At 43.8% G+C, this 15,214-nt stretch overlaps 1 protein-coding gene across 2 annotated transcripts in view; it reads right to left on the reverse strand.

Annotated features, from left to right (window-relative positions):
• The window catches only part of CLCN3 (chloride voltage-gated channel 3), a 117,042-nt gene that overhangs the window by 82,230 nt on the left and 19,598 nt on the right, over positions 1-15,214 (reverse strand). For both annotated transcript variants that reach the window (XM_074993036.1, XM_074993034.1), the window contains exon 2: positions 8,189-8,364. In XM_074993036.1, the coding sequence (XP_074849137.1) occupies positions 8,189-8,348 (160 nt within the window). In that variant the 5' untranslated portion in view covers positions 8,349-8,364. The remainder of the gene's footprint in view (positions 1-8,188; positions 8,365-15,214) is intronic.

Below are 15,214 nucleotides of genomic sequence, written 5' to 3' on the forward strand. Positions count from 1 at the left end.
GGGGGTGAACCGGGGCAGGAGTGGGTTGAGCTGACAGGGGGGAAGAGCCCCTGCGTGTGCTGGTGGCAGCTGACAGCTGGAGCCCCATAACTGCAGGGAAGGGGTGAGCTGGGGCCACAAGAGGGAGGGGTTGAGCTGGGCAGGGGGATTGAATGGGGGGTTCACCAGGGTGGGGTGGCTGAGTGGAGGGGCTTGGAGCGCCGCTGGGAGCTGGAGCCCCAGTTACGGGTTGAAGTCGGAGCCCCATGCATAGGGGCGGTGTAGGCAGACAGAACCCCCCCCCACTTTTGCTCTACTCCATCTTGCCTTCCCTAGGTGCTTCAGAGCATGAAAGGGTTAAAAGGAATAGCCCAGCCCTGGAATACCCGAGAGTGCAGATGGGCTTATCTTAGCCACAGGCCTTTGAAGCTCTGGAGCAAAGCTAAGAACAATGGTCTAATTAAAACGGGGGGGGGGGGGGGGTGTTGGGGGACGACGACGACTGCCCTTGGCTAATTACCATCAGTTGATTCGCCAGGACACTAGTCCCAGACAGGAGGAAAAATCTCTGGCCCATTAAGACACAAATGCCCCTAATTGTCTCTACCTCACAGGTGTGAACTACACCCTTGAACTCCCTGTGAGAACCAGTATCAGACAGTTTAATTCAATTAAACCAAGGAAGAAGCCTACGTGACCCAATGGGTATAAAAGAGGGGTCCGGCAGACCCTCTATTTGAGCTCCAATCATCTTTCCTGCCGGACAGGAGAGTGGGGGTCTCCCCAGGTCCCTGGGGACACTCAACTCCTGGAAAAAAAGGACAAAGGACTTCTTCCCAAGGGATTGAGAGAGAAAAACTGGCCAAGCCACATTGGTAATGCAGGGGTGAGGATAAGACCTGCTAGGTATTTTACTTTTTATTTTTTTTGCGCGCATTTAACAAGTATAGATCTATGAACTAGAGTGCACGCTAGCTACTGGTAATCAAAGTATAAACCCTGTAACAATTTTAACCACAAGAGCTTAACTCACTAGGTAAACAAACAAAGCAACATTGTAACAGTAAGAGATTAACTTGTTAGATAAATAAACCAAGTAATTGACTAAGTGGTAACCTGACTCCTCCTGTTACTGTGCAAAACCGAACACAAAACAAAGAACCTAGCTGCTTTTCAGCGGCTCTCAGCCTGGTCACTAGTGAGCTCTGCCCTGGCAGTTGAAATCTCGTATTAATACAAGGGCATAGTGGCATCTCACCTGACCATCGGCTAACAGGCGGCAGGGGGTGAGCTGGGGCCACAGGGGGGTTGAGCTAGGCAGGAGAGGGGTTGAACAGGGGTGCACTGGGGCGGGGTACTTGAGTGGAGGTCAAGTTGGAGCCCCGCATGTGCTGAGACAGCAGTGTGGAGGGGGGTGAGCTGCGGCCACACAGGAGGGTTGGGTCCAGGTGTGTGTGAGGGGGGCATGGGGGTTGGCGTTGGGTCTGCGGAGGTTGGAGGGGAGCCCCAAGCATATCATAAGTACAAATGGTCGTAAGTTGATATGTTCATAAATCGGGGACCCCCTGTACCATTAAAATGTTTTTACCAGCACAGCTGTCTTCTTTAACAATGGTGGAATGATCTATACTGGTAAAAGCATAGTTTTGGTGTTATAAACTGCATCCATACCACGAGGCTTTGTATGAAATATGGATATTGGTAAAGTACTACTAGTGTTGATATGGCCTTAATGTCCGTGAGAAAAAGCATCCACATCTCTGGCAAAGAAACTAACATAACCATTATCTGAATCTTGTTTAATCAGTTATGTGGATTACACATGATCAGATTTTCTTATTTATCTAAGAATTGCAGCTGAATTTTGGTTTTGGAGAAAAAAAATGATCACATTTAAAAGTCACAGATAAAGTAGTTTACTATCAGCCCTTAAGAACACTAATACTGTACCAGTGCAGCGTAGACTTGCCTTAAGATTCAGATTCAGTCAGCTGCTGTGCCGGAGACTTTGCTATGAAATTTAGGTCCAGGTGGCTGCAGATTAAAGTAAGCTTCATCTTAGGTTTTGAGAGAGCTTGTCTTTACAAAAACTGTATTTCTTGCAAAGGCAAAGGCTGACAATATTATGCATTCTTTTAATTTATATTGCCTGACTTGAATGCTTAACAAAGTAAGCTTAATATTCCATCAAGTTATCAATTCTGGAGCTTCAGCTTATATTCAGAAAATTATCATTCAAATTCATGTAACTAAAAAGCCTCAATTTTACAAATTCTTGGAAATATGACAATGTATTTTAGTAATGTGGATACACATTTTGCAATCCACAAATATGATTTCAAGTAGCATGGTCCCACTGATAAATAGAATGGATTTTCTCCCACGTGCTTTGAACTGCTGATGTAGGCAGCACGGTATTTTGTAGAAGCAAATGATCCAGATGGTCCCCAACAGCAATTACACCAAATTCAGATCAAATATATATTTATTCAATTTAAAGAAATAAACATGGAAAAAATCCCTGATGTCAGCATAAAGCTGAGTTCTGTAGATGTATTGCCATATAAAATATACATTTACAAGGTTTTTCCATTTCTAAAGATGCAGGTACTTAGGCTAGAACAGCAAATCAGCTTAACATCCTCTTACTTTTCAGCCAATATTAACTAAAACAGAAAAAATATAATGTAATTTCTACAAATAGATGAAATCTAACAAGCAACAAAGTTTTTTCTATCTCTGCCGACAGCCAGTGTTGCTCCAAGGCAGAAATGTGACTCAAGGCACCTAAAGCCGCCACATACAGAGCATTTGAATTATTTACCCTGTTATAACGCAGGATTAAGGAGAGAGTTTAATCAAGAACTGCCAGTGGCTTTCCTCCACTACCACTCTCTAGGCACTCGAAAAAGACTCAGTTCAGTCACCTTTCCTGCTCCTACTTAACACCGCAAGCTTGCAGACCTCACTTGTTCACACAGACCTCACTGACTTCAGTGATACAAAATAGCCACAGCATCCCAGTGTAAAGAATTCAGAATTGTCAAAATGTCATCAGATCTGGACAGATTTTTATATTTTCCCCCATCACCATGGTATCTGATCTCCTGTGATAGATGCTTTCAGTTGTTCAGAGACAGCAATGAGTGACAGAATTACCCAAACACAACTATTACACAGCATTTGGTGCTGACACAGATAAAGAAGAGACTTCACGAGGAGATGCAGGAATCAATTCAAATCCTACACTGAAAAATCAAAAACACAAATCTCTAACACAGCTCACTTACGTATACAGTCAGTCAATCTAAATATTAAGAAAATACTCAGCACTTCACAAAATATTTGGTAGATAGAAAGTTGAATTCAAAATGCTTCACAGATGTATGAAGGGTCAAATTCTAAATACCTTATTCACCCAAATAGATCCAGAAAAGAAAACAGGGGTGTGGTTTGGATGACTCAAGCAGGATGAGCTCCTTAGCGTTCCCTCTATCTCAATTATACCATGTATTTAGTACCCAGTACAAAGAAGGATCAAACAGTGAATTTATATCACTTTAAGTATATAAAAATGAGTATAGATTTCAATACTACTAATATCAGAGAGGTAGCCGTGTTAATCTGTAGCTTCAAGAACAACAAGAAGTTTTGTGGTACCTTATAGACTAACAGATATTTTGGAGCAAAAGTTTTCATGGGCAAAGACCATGGCTTATGCTCCAAAATATCTGTTAGTCTATAAGGTGCCACAAGACTTCTTTTTGTTCTTGAATACTACTAATGTGATTTAGTGTAGTCTGGCTTTGGATCCTAGTGGTTAAAGAGACAGAGTCACAGCTACTGACGTCGACAAAAATGTTTTCCATTGACTTCAAAGGGCTTTGGACAAGGCCCCGAAGCAAAGAGTGTATATTCATTTCTCTGCAATATTTTTTATTTTGTAAAACAGAACAAAAATTAAATGTTCAAACAGAAGCAAACTACTCATTGCAGGCACAATTAAAAACAAACTTACCAAAAAAAAAAAAGGATGGGCTATAATATAGTCCTCGCTTTATTTTTTATTTTTTTTTAACTTAATTCAGAATGACTTAGATACAGTGTGGCTTTGAGATGATGAGCCATACATTTAACTTAATTCTGTCTGGTGGATTCATTTCACAGGCCTGGATTCTATGAACACAAGAACACCTTTAAAAGTTACAATGGGGGGAAGTAAAGAAAAAATCCAAATTAAATACCAAAAACCATTCTAAAAAGGCAGCTGTAGCCAAAAACAAAACAGAAAATATCAAAGAAAGAACGAAACACAATAACAAGGCCATGAAACCCAGCAACAAGACACTGCTTGACTTTAACCCAGTTAGAAACAAGATTAGTGTCAAGATTCAAATTTTTACACCACAGAGATAGAAAGAACAGTGAGTAAACACATAGTTTGTTTCACAAAATATTCTGCTGTGTCCTTAAGTTTAATAAGCAAATTTTTACAATTTTGGTCAAAAATTATCCAGGACTGGCAAAAAGCAATTTACAGTGAATAAACCATAAATTATCTATAACTTTTTGAAAGCTTATAAAAATAGTTTTTAGAAGTAGTATAAGTACACTGAGAAACTACTCAGTCCAATCAAAGATGTTCAGGGTAGAAAATATTGTTCCATTATACTGTTGTCCAGGATTTTGGCCGGTAAGATTTGAGTATGCCATTGATAAAATAAGCTAACCTCTCTGAAGAATATAGGATGCATTCCAGCACATAAACCCACATATCTATTCCAAGTGATTTTTGTGAAGCAGTTAGTTGAAATTAGCTGCTCCTCTGCTCTTTAGCCCATCTTACAGTCAAATTCTCCTATATGAAATGATCATGCCTGTTCCGGCGCACTGTAAGTCTAATATGACCAAACCACATCCAGCCATTGGGGTGGGGAAATATAAAATTCTTTTCTGTCTTAAACGAGTGAATAAGACGAACAAAATCCATATGACTATGTGATTAGGAGCCCATACACCCTTCATTTTCAATTGCTTAGGTGCTTTTTAAAACTGTCTAGGCAGAAAACTCCCACCATGAGTGTCTGCATCAGGCTAAATTTAAGAACCGCCAGTAAAACAGTTGAAACATCTTGAAGAATGTGATCAGGGAAAAAATTAAATTCTTACAACCATTTCACTGAGAAACTATTGCCACTTCAGGGACTGGAGCAAGAATTTGAAATTTGACTGGGAGCTGCCTTTCTGTTGCATTAAACTCTGCTCCAATTTGGCCAAGTTATGACACTTAAAAAAAAATCACTGTTGGTGAGCAATAAAGACATTTTTAAAAATATTGTAATCAAAACTAAAGGGGGTTTTGTACTGAGCAAACTCCATCCCAAAGATGTACATGCTGGGCAGGACTTGGCTGCAAGGTCTCCTCTGGCTACCAAGAATCGCTGTAGTGCCATGCAGTGGAATGGGTAACTAAACAGCTGTCTGCTGGTTGCCTGGCAGCATGGAGCAGAAGGAAGCTAACGTAATAGAATACAGAGGAGAGCTGGGTACAATATAAAATGGTATGGACAAAGCCAAGGAGAAGTTGTGGGGGAAAAAGGGAAGCAATTGGGTCTGGTGAATAGGACCTCTACAATGAGGACAATACTTCCCTATCTCACAGAAGTGCTGTGAAGAGAAATTCATGAATATTTCTGAAGACCTCATATCGAGAGTGAAATCACTTTTGTGCTCTTTTAGTGATGCTCATAGCTTTGAACAGCAGCTGGTAGAAGACGAGAATCTCCACTGTTGCAAACTAGCCTGAACGGAAGCTGCAAAGGTCATGTACGTGGTTCACTCTGCTGCTGTTGATCACAGAACACTAGGACTGAAGAGACTTTTAAAAGCAACAGATATTACAGTCCCTTTTTTACAGATGGAAAACTGAGACAAGCAGAGAGAACTGCTAATGTTACTGGAGGTACTCTGGTAGACACAGAAGAGATTCCTCGTTTCTGTCCACAAGGAGAGACAGAAGCAGGAAAAAAAAACATACAAAAACAAAACAAAAAAACTTGAGACACTGAGTTTCAGTGTTGCTGCTCAAAAGGGCCAGGCAACAGTGGAACTGACCTAAATCTGATACTTTTTACATGTTGTTGGCTCTCTTTCCCTTGTCTGTGTTTGCTATTCACCAGAGTACGCATATTTGCTTTAAATTGAAGATCTCCGTGTAGCTTGAAAGTTTGTCTCTTTCACAAACAGATGTTCTTAAGAATTTAAGAACAGCCATACTGTGTCAGATTCATCTAGCCCAGTATCCTGTCTTCTGACAGTGGCCATTGCCAGGTGCCCCAGAGGAATGAATCCCCTGTCACTGATTTCCTGCTTCTAACAAACAGGGACACCATTCCTCCCCATTCTCTGTTTATCCCTGCCCTTTCTTTCCTATATTTTAATCAGTTATAAATCCATGAAAGGACCTTCCCTCTTATCCCATGACATTTTACTTTGCTTAAGAGTCTTCAGTGAACAATCTTTTAAAGTAACAGAGAGAGAGTTGTGCTAGTCTATATACTATCAAAACAAAAAAGCAGTCCAGTAGCACTTGAAAGACTGACAAAATAATTTATTAGGTGATGAGCTTTCGTGGGACAGACCCACTTCTTCAGATCATAGCCATACCAGAACAGATTTAATATTTAAGGCACAGAGAACCAAAATTCTCTGTGCCTTAAATATTAAATCTGTTCTGGTATGGCTATGATCTGAAGAAGTGGGTCTGTCCCACGAAAGCTCATCACCTAATAAATTATTTTGTCAGTCTTTCAAGTGCTACTGGACTGCTTTTTTGTTTTAACCTTTAAAAAGGTTTTCTAGATATCTATATCCACTCAATCCCTCTTATCTACATTCTTGTTGCCCCCCGCCCCAAAGAATTCTAGTAGATTGGTGAGGCATGGTTTCCCTATACAGAAACTATGTTAACATTTCTCTAACAAATTATGTTCATCTGGGTTTGCCAGTTCTGTTCCTTACCACAGTTTCAATCAACTTATCTGATAGCGCAGCAAGAGCTAGCTACCTGTAATTGCCAGGATCATCTCTAAATCTCTTTAAAAATTGGCATCTCATTAGATATCCTCCATTCATTTGGTACAGAAGCTGATTTAAATGAGAGGTTATGGACTAGTTAGTAGTTCTGCAGTTTTGTATTAGATTTATTTCAGAACTCGAGTGAATGTGATGTGATCCTAGTGACTTACTAGTGTTTAGTATATCAATTGATATCAAAACCTCCATTAATGACACTTCAATCTGGGATAGTGTCTCAGATTTTTTACCAAAAAAGAATGGCTGGGGTTTGAGAACCTCCTTTGTATCCTCAGCTATGAAGACCAATGCACAGAATTCAGTTACTTTTTCCACAGTGTTCCTAGAGCACTTTCAAGATAAGTTGTTACCTTACTCACACTATTGCTCTAACTTACTCATTTATGCACAATGTATTTTTCCTGGGATTCTTGACATTATGGTCAACATCTATAGAAGAGTAACAGGTTAATGGGAGCATATACTTTCATCGGAAAAGACCTACTTCGTCAGATGATCCATTGTGGTCTTTGCCCACAAAAGCAAAGTGTTAATCTGTTAGCCTACAACGTGACAAAGGACTTCTCATCATTTTTGCAGATTTAGACTAAACACACCTACTGCTCTCATACTTGTCAGCTATAGAAGAATCACCATTGTATTCTGATACGGAAGAGAACAGTGTCAAGAAGGCAGATTGCAGTAGGAAAATAAGTTACACCCAGTCCAGTTCCTCTATATTTAGAGGATAATAAATTAACAACTATTCTTAGGATCCACTGTTCAGATATGAGAGCAGCCTTTTCACTCAAAGAGCCAGATAAGGAAAAAGGAGGCATCTCAAAAGGAAGAGAAAATTCACATGCAGATTTTTTGGCTTTGTAAGCAATAAGAGAAGGCACATGATTTTCAAAAAAGTTAGCATTTGCCAGGATACTTTGCAAATCTAATAATTATTAGCAAGAGAACTCAGACACAAAAACATTTTTCAGTAACTTTCTGGAGCTCTCTTCATGAACAGACATGCTGACAAGATCTGGAAAATTATAATAAACACTTCAAAAATGATTGCCTTCTAGGCTCAAAAGACAGAAAACTTATAAACTACAGCCAGAAATAAGAATTACTAACTTACCAATTGATGCATCGCCATCTAGCAAATTGTCATCTTCAGAAGTCTGAAAGTCCATAATGACACCTGCTCCATCTAAAAGCTCCTCATCGCTGCTTGCACTAGTTATACTGTTGTAACTATTTCGATAATAGCCTCTATGGAATAGCTGCTCAGACTCCATTTAGCTGCTTTATAACCTAAGTAAAGGAAGAGGGCTATGTTAGAAAGCAGCTTTAAGGCTACACTGTAAATAACAAGTAATTCATATTGAGGAAAACAATTCTGTTTCAGCTTCATCTGATAAAACAGAAAATTCAATCATACTATGTGGAACATTGTCCAAGTTCTATATTTTAGTTTAGAACTTATTTAGTTACATACTGCTATAACATTATTTATAATAAGACCTCTTAAGCAAGGAAGATTTTCTTATTTATGGCTAATTCTCCTGCATCCCACTTCCCAGGAGCTTACTATTTCAATCTCAAGTCTCCTGTAACTATTCCATTTGAAAGAAACATGGCTGTAACCCAAACAGGCTCCCTTTAGACAGACACCTAGCCAATATTCTATTCTAAATGAACACAGGGAAGGTCAGTGGTGGTATAAACAAAAATCAGTATACTGAAGGTTGGGAAGTAAATTAAAAAGTAAGCATCCTTAGCCATTAAGCTCACTGTGGAGCAACTATATTATACAGTTCACTATAATCCCAGTCTGCTGTTGGAGCATACTGTTGGGAGTGTGACAAGGGTGCCTATTGTCACCTTTCCTGTTCTTGACCACAATGGACTGGATTATGAACAGGACAACAGATGACTATCAAAGAGGCAGTCAGGGGACACTTCTCAAACAAACAGCTAGAGGACATTGATTTAGCTGATGATGTTGCCCTCCTAACACACCAACATGAAAGCATAGAAGGAAAGGTCACAACACTAGACAAAACCGTCTCCATGACTGGACTGAGCATTAACAAGGGAAAGACCAAGACACTGAAGATCAACCAGATCAACAACACCATCACACTGGGAGGGGATGACCTAGAAGATGTGGAGCAGTTCACCTTCCTGGGGAGTATTATGGGCAGAGATGGAGGAACAGATAAGGATATCAATTCCGGGATAGGGAAAGCAACAGCTACATTCAAGACTCTCCATCCCATATGGAGTTAACAAATAATATCTGCGAAGATGAAACTGCGGATCTTCAATATAAATGTGAAGAGTGTGCTCTTGTATGGATGTGAGACATGGGGTACTAAAAATTCTTCAAATCACAAGCTACAGACATTCACAAATAGATGCCTGAAGTACATCCTTCACATCAAGGGGCAAGAGGAGGAGCTTTGAAACACAGCAAGACAAGGAACGACTTGACATTCAAATCAAGTGAAGGAAGTGGGAATTGCTAGGCTACTCTCTTAGAAAACCATCATCCAGCATAGTCCATAAAGCTCTCACATGGAACCTGCAAGGAAAAAATGAAAGAGGAAGACCTCAGACAACGTGGAGAAGGTCTACTGAGATTGAAGGACAAGTGGGTTACTCCTGGAACCAGCTAGAGGTTTTGTCCCAAGACAGAATGAAGTGGAGGAGACTTGTAGATGACCTATGTTCCATGTAGAGTACAAGGATTAAGTAGTAGTAGTAGTAGTAATATAATACCAGTATTCCACCTGAGTCAGAGCTATAATTAAAAACTCCCCTTAAGTAAATTCAGACTTAACTCATAGATCAAGTTACTGAGCAACTTTTATAAAGTGGTTGGAAACCAAAAAGCAGACGAGTAGTATAAGGGGTCTACCATCAATCATACTTTAGCCATGCCCCCTTTCCCTTTAGCCCTGGCCCTTTCACCGGAAGTTCCGCCCCTGGCTATTTTAGCTCCGCCCACCTGTCACCGGAAGTCCTGCCCTGGTGTCTCACTTCCAGGGGGGTGTGGCCTACCATAATCAAACTTTAGCCATTCCCCCTTCTCCCTTTAGCCACGCCCCTTTCACCGGAAGTCCCACCCCAGCCCTTTTAGCTCCGCCCACCGTCACCGGAAGTCCCACCCCCTTAACCCTTTTGCCCATCCCTCCTGTCATCGGAAGGCCCGCCCCATCACTGCAAGACGTGCCCTTGGGGGGGTAGTAGTACATCCGGGTCAAGTGGGACACGTGACTGGAAGTAAAGGGTGTCATGTGACCCCTCGACGGACTCGCCCCGCCACCCTTTACCAATCGGAGCGGCGGAGACCCGGCGGCACATAAACAAAGTCTGAACTTCTGGCAGGGGTGGTGAAGGAGTCCATGTTCCCGCTCAGCGTTTGCACGATTTCTGAAACACATGCTCTTGGAACAAGATGGCCTCTTTCTGGGGGGTAGCGCTACGCTCCGATTGGTAGAGGGTGGCGGGGCGAGTCCTTCGAGAGGTCACAACACCCTTTACTTCTAGTCACGTGTCCCACTTGACCCGGATGTACTACTACCCCCCCAAGGGCACGTCTTCCAGTGACAGGGGGTGGGCCTAAAGGGGTTGGGGCAGAACTTCTGGTGACAGGAGGGATGGGCAAAAGGGTTAAGGGGGTGGGACTTCCGGTGACAGGGTGGGCGGAGCTAAAAGGGCTGGGGTGGGACTTCCGGTGAAAGGGGCGTGGCTAAAGGGAAAAGGGGGCATGGCTAAAGTTTGCTTATGGTAGGCCACACCCCCCTGGAAGTGAGACACCAGGGCGGGACTTCTGGTGACAGGTGGGTGGAGCTAAAATGGCCGGGTGCGGAACTTCCGGTGAAAGGGCCAGGGCTAAAGGGAAAGGGAGTTTGGCTAAAGGGGGCATGGCTAAAGTTTGATTGATGGTAGACCCCTTATACTACTCAGACACTAAGAACTGGATTTACTGTAATATAAATCAATTAACCCAAACTTTATTTGATTATGAATGTATGGTGAAAATAGGGTGGTGAAGATTATCCCTTTGCTGACGCTGAGTTTGAGGTCCAGTCTACACTAGGAGATAGAGTTGAATTTAAGGCTCTATGGCTGATTTTTAAAAAACTCTCCGTCTATACACAGTGCTCAGCAAGTTGATTCTAAGTGGCTGTAACACAAACTTCTGTACTGCTGACTTCCCACTGAAGTTACTTGGAAAATCGAATTTGCAATATCAAGCTAAAACAGTGTAGATTAACCTGGATTAAAATTGATTTTATTAGCCCTGCAATCTCTCCTACAATGCCCCTTGACGTGTCCTTCCTGGTCAGCTGGAGCAATGACATGAAAGTAGAAGACAGGAAGTCCAGCATTTTTAATTCATTTCTTTATGAGCTACGTGCCGCTTGCATCTAGCCACTTTACAGAGCACCAGTATAGGGCCAACAGGAGACCTAGGGTCTCAGGTCATCTTGTGGGCTAGCCCCCCATCCCAACACTGCACATAGTAGCTTAGCTGTGGGGACCAGACCATGGCGCATAAGACAGCAGGTTGTCCTGTCCTGCGTGGAGTGAAGGCTTCTTCCCTGTGCAGGATAGACCAGGAGAGGCTGGGATTTTTTTCCCACCACTTCATATTTGTACATGAAGGCCCTGCTCCCCAACAGGCGCCTTGCAGTCAGGGGTCTAGCCCCTACCTCAAAAAGTCAACTTTTTGCTGCCAAACTCAAATTGGCAAACATCAACTGTTGCAGTAGTGCATTATGGGAACCTATCTCACAGTTCCTTCATCCCCATAGCATTCTGGGTATGCTCACTGGTCTTTGAGATCATCTTCCCATATTGTATTTTTCTTATTCCCCTCCCGTGTTAAGCAAACATCCATTTTTCCCATTGCAAGGAAGGAAAAATAGGGCATTCACACAGACAGCAAAAAAGTTTACAGAAATGTGTTTCTTCTGTAGCTGAATTCTCAACTGGCCATCCGCTGAGTATCTCCGCTCCCATGATTGCGCCTGATCCCTGAAAATAACACAGGGACCCTGATTGTATTCTCAAAGTTAGAAGAAAGAGGACAGAAAAGTCTAGGAAAAAGGTTTTTTTTTTGACTTTTTTGAAAATAATACAGGGACCCCAAAAAGCCTGAAGAAAGAGAAGACAGGAAAGTTTTTCAGAAAAGAGCATTGCTGATGGGGATAGTCTTTGACTTTCCGGTGCACTATAAGGCTTCTGTGCAACGACTGTCTTCTCAACTGGCCATCCACTGAGTGTCGTCCACTCCCATTATTGCATCTGATCCCTGAAAATAACACAGGGACAGACTGTATTCTCAAAGATAGTAAAAGAGGATAGAAAAGTCTAGGAAAAAAGAATTTTTGTCTTCCCTTTTCACTACACAGACATTGCCAGCACGGGTGATGGCAATGAAATACCACATACTGAACTTATAACGCAAACAGGAATCTCAACTAGCAACCCCCCACGCCCCCGTGTTTCTGAGAGGGTAAAAGCATGAAGACAGGACATATGTTAGCAAAAAGATTTTATAACCAAAATATAAAACCAGCAGGTGTCTGCAATGGACAGCAAGCTCCCAAAAATATTTTTGGTGGGGCGTAGGGGGTTCTGTGATCTGCAGCTGCAGAGCTGCTTGGAATGTTGAAGAAGCTGAAGCAGTCCCCCTGACTATTTTAGATGCCAGGGGAGATTTCCCCTTGGTGGCAGCAAACCCCCGTGTATCTTACTTGCCAGGGGAGACGTCTCCCCAGTGGCAGCAAACCCCAGTGGTCCCACGCTATGGGAATGGTGGAGGATCTGGGGGAGGGCAGTTGACGTGGTCCTCCCCAACTATCTTAGCTGCCGGGGGAGACTTCCTTCCAGGGGCTGCAAACGCCCAAATATCTTTCCCACCCTTGGAGCCCTAAGCACACGCAAGCTTGGACATGGTGCTGCCTGGCACCATGGTAGGCACCAAACGGCAGGCATATCCTCATATAGGTAACCCCCAACACAATAAGATGTGGCTGAGTGCAGGAAAGACCCCGACTACATGGTGCCTGTGGGGGATGAGGGGTATGTGCACAAATGTAAATCCCCGAGAAGAAGTTTCTCGACCTCTTATGCAAGCACGACCCCCACAACAGCCTTGTTGCCACATGGTGCAGTGGGGCAGCAGTGGGCGCCAGGCAGCGCATTAAAAAAAAAAAAAAAGCGTAGAGACAGAACCATAAACTCTGTACTGGGGCTGGTTGTAATGGGTAGATGCACTCACAGCACTAATAGCAAAAAAAAGAAAAACATTTCTCAGGCTCTCATACAAACATGATCCCACAGCCACAGGCTTCCTGGACCCAATATGAACGTCACAGTTTTCCTATTACCTAATTAGGGGGAGAGCAGCAGCAAGAGAGGAGCACTGTGGGGCATTGCGGGCTACATACAGGACAACGCTGGAGGCTAATACATTCGAGCCTGACGCTATACCCGTCAGGTAACAGCAACATTGAAATCTTGATATAATGGAGGTAACGGTATTCACACTGAAGACAGTCACATGGTAATATTGAGCTAACTACCTTAAATTTGAATTTATCTTGTAGTGTAGTTGCAGCCTTAGGCAGTGGCTACACTACAGTGTGATTTCAAAATGCTGACTTTTAAAACCACATTTTGAAAGACCACATTTCAAAAGTGCACATCCATACAGAAAAAGTAGATTAGTAACAAAGAGGGAGCCGTGCTAGTCTATACACTATCAAAACAAAAAAGCAATCAAGACTGCTTTTTTGTTTTAAAAAGTAGATTGTGATCGCTTCACTGTAAATATCACACTTTTGAAAGACCAGTCCCCATCTTTCGAAAAGGAGCATCCACATCGCCCAGGGTGCTCTTTTGAAAGAAAGGACCTGGAAATGCTGCAAGCAGGGTTGCATGGCAGACAAGCCTTTCCTGAGGCCACAGCCCGACGCTTCTTTAAAGGGCCCCTCCTTACTCCCGTTGGTCTGCACACACCGAAGGCTGGCTTGCCACTTAGAGCACTGCAGATCCCGAGCAAGTGAAGGAGACACTTTGGGGCACACCAGGGACCCCAAGCAGGTCCCTGATGCCATGACAAGCCTGCTGGTCATGGTGCTAGCTGCTGTCCTTCAGTGGCTCTGGGGGGCCACCCCGATGGCTGTCCCAGTACAGGTGGTCCTCGTGGGGTAACACCAGTGCCTCCTCCCCCAGGTCATTTGGTGCCTGTGGGGCTTCCCCCAGCAGCGAGTGGTGGGACCAACTGGTGCTGGAGGACTGGGATGATGACCAGTGGCTCCGGAACTTCTGAATGAGCAAGGGGACATTCCTGGAGCTGTGCCACTGGCTCACCCGAGCCCTCCAACACCATGACACCCGGGTGCAGTCTGTGCTGCCCCTGGAGAAGAAAGTCACTATTGCGATGTGGAAGCTGGCCACGTTGGACAGGCACTTTTTGGTCAGCCACCAGTTCAGGGCAGGCAAGGCCACCACTGGGGCCGTCCTTATGGAGGTAATCTATGCTTAGGTACCACAATCACCGTGGGGAAGGGGGTCTCAGGCAAGGGGGACCCATGGGGACTGGGGGACCCCAGGGAGAGGGTCCTGGGGACAGGGGTTCAGGGTGGGGGATGGGGTCCGGGGAAGGGAGGAGATGGGGACCCTTGGACCACCCCCACCAAGCACTAATAGGTGTGTTGTCCCTCCACCCGTGCAGGTTGTCCAGGTGATCAACCACATCCTATTTCACTGGGTTGTGTGCATCGGGGATCTCAACGCCGCCCTCGCAGGGATCCGGGCGCCCCCAGCTGTTTCAGGGCTCTGGATGGGACCCACTTTGCCATCTGGACCCTGGAGCACAGTGCAGGTGCCTTCATAAACTGCAAAAAGTACTACTCTGTGGTGCTACAGACCCTCATGGATATCCCCAAACCATCCCTCGCCATGTGTGTGGTCTGGTCTGGGCGAGCCCATGACGCCTGCTTCTTTCAGAACTCAGGGCTCAGCTTCAGGATGCAGCAGGGGACATACATCCCCCCACCAATGGGAGCTCCCAAATAGGGACACCACCATGCCCCCTGGACCGTGGCTGCCACTTCATATGTCCTGCACCCGTGTTTCATGC

The sequence above is a fragment of the Carettochelys insculpta genome, chromosome 4 (genome assembly GCF_033958435.1).
Source record: "Carettochelys insculpta isolate YL-2023 chromosome 4, ASM3395843v1, whole genome shotgun sequence".
In the NCBI taxonomy this organism is placed as follows: domain Eukaryota; kingdom Metazoa; phylum Chordata; order Testudines; family Carettochelyidae; genus Carettochelys; species Carettochelys insculpta.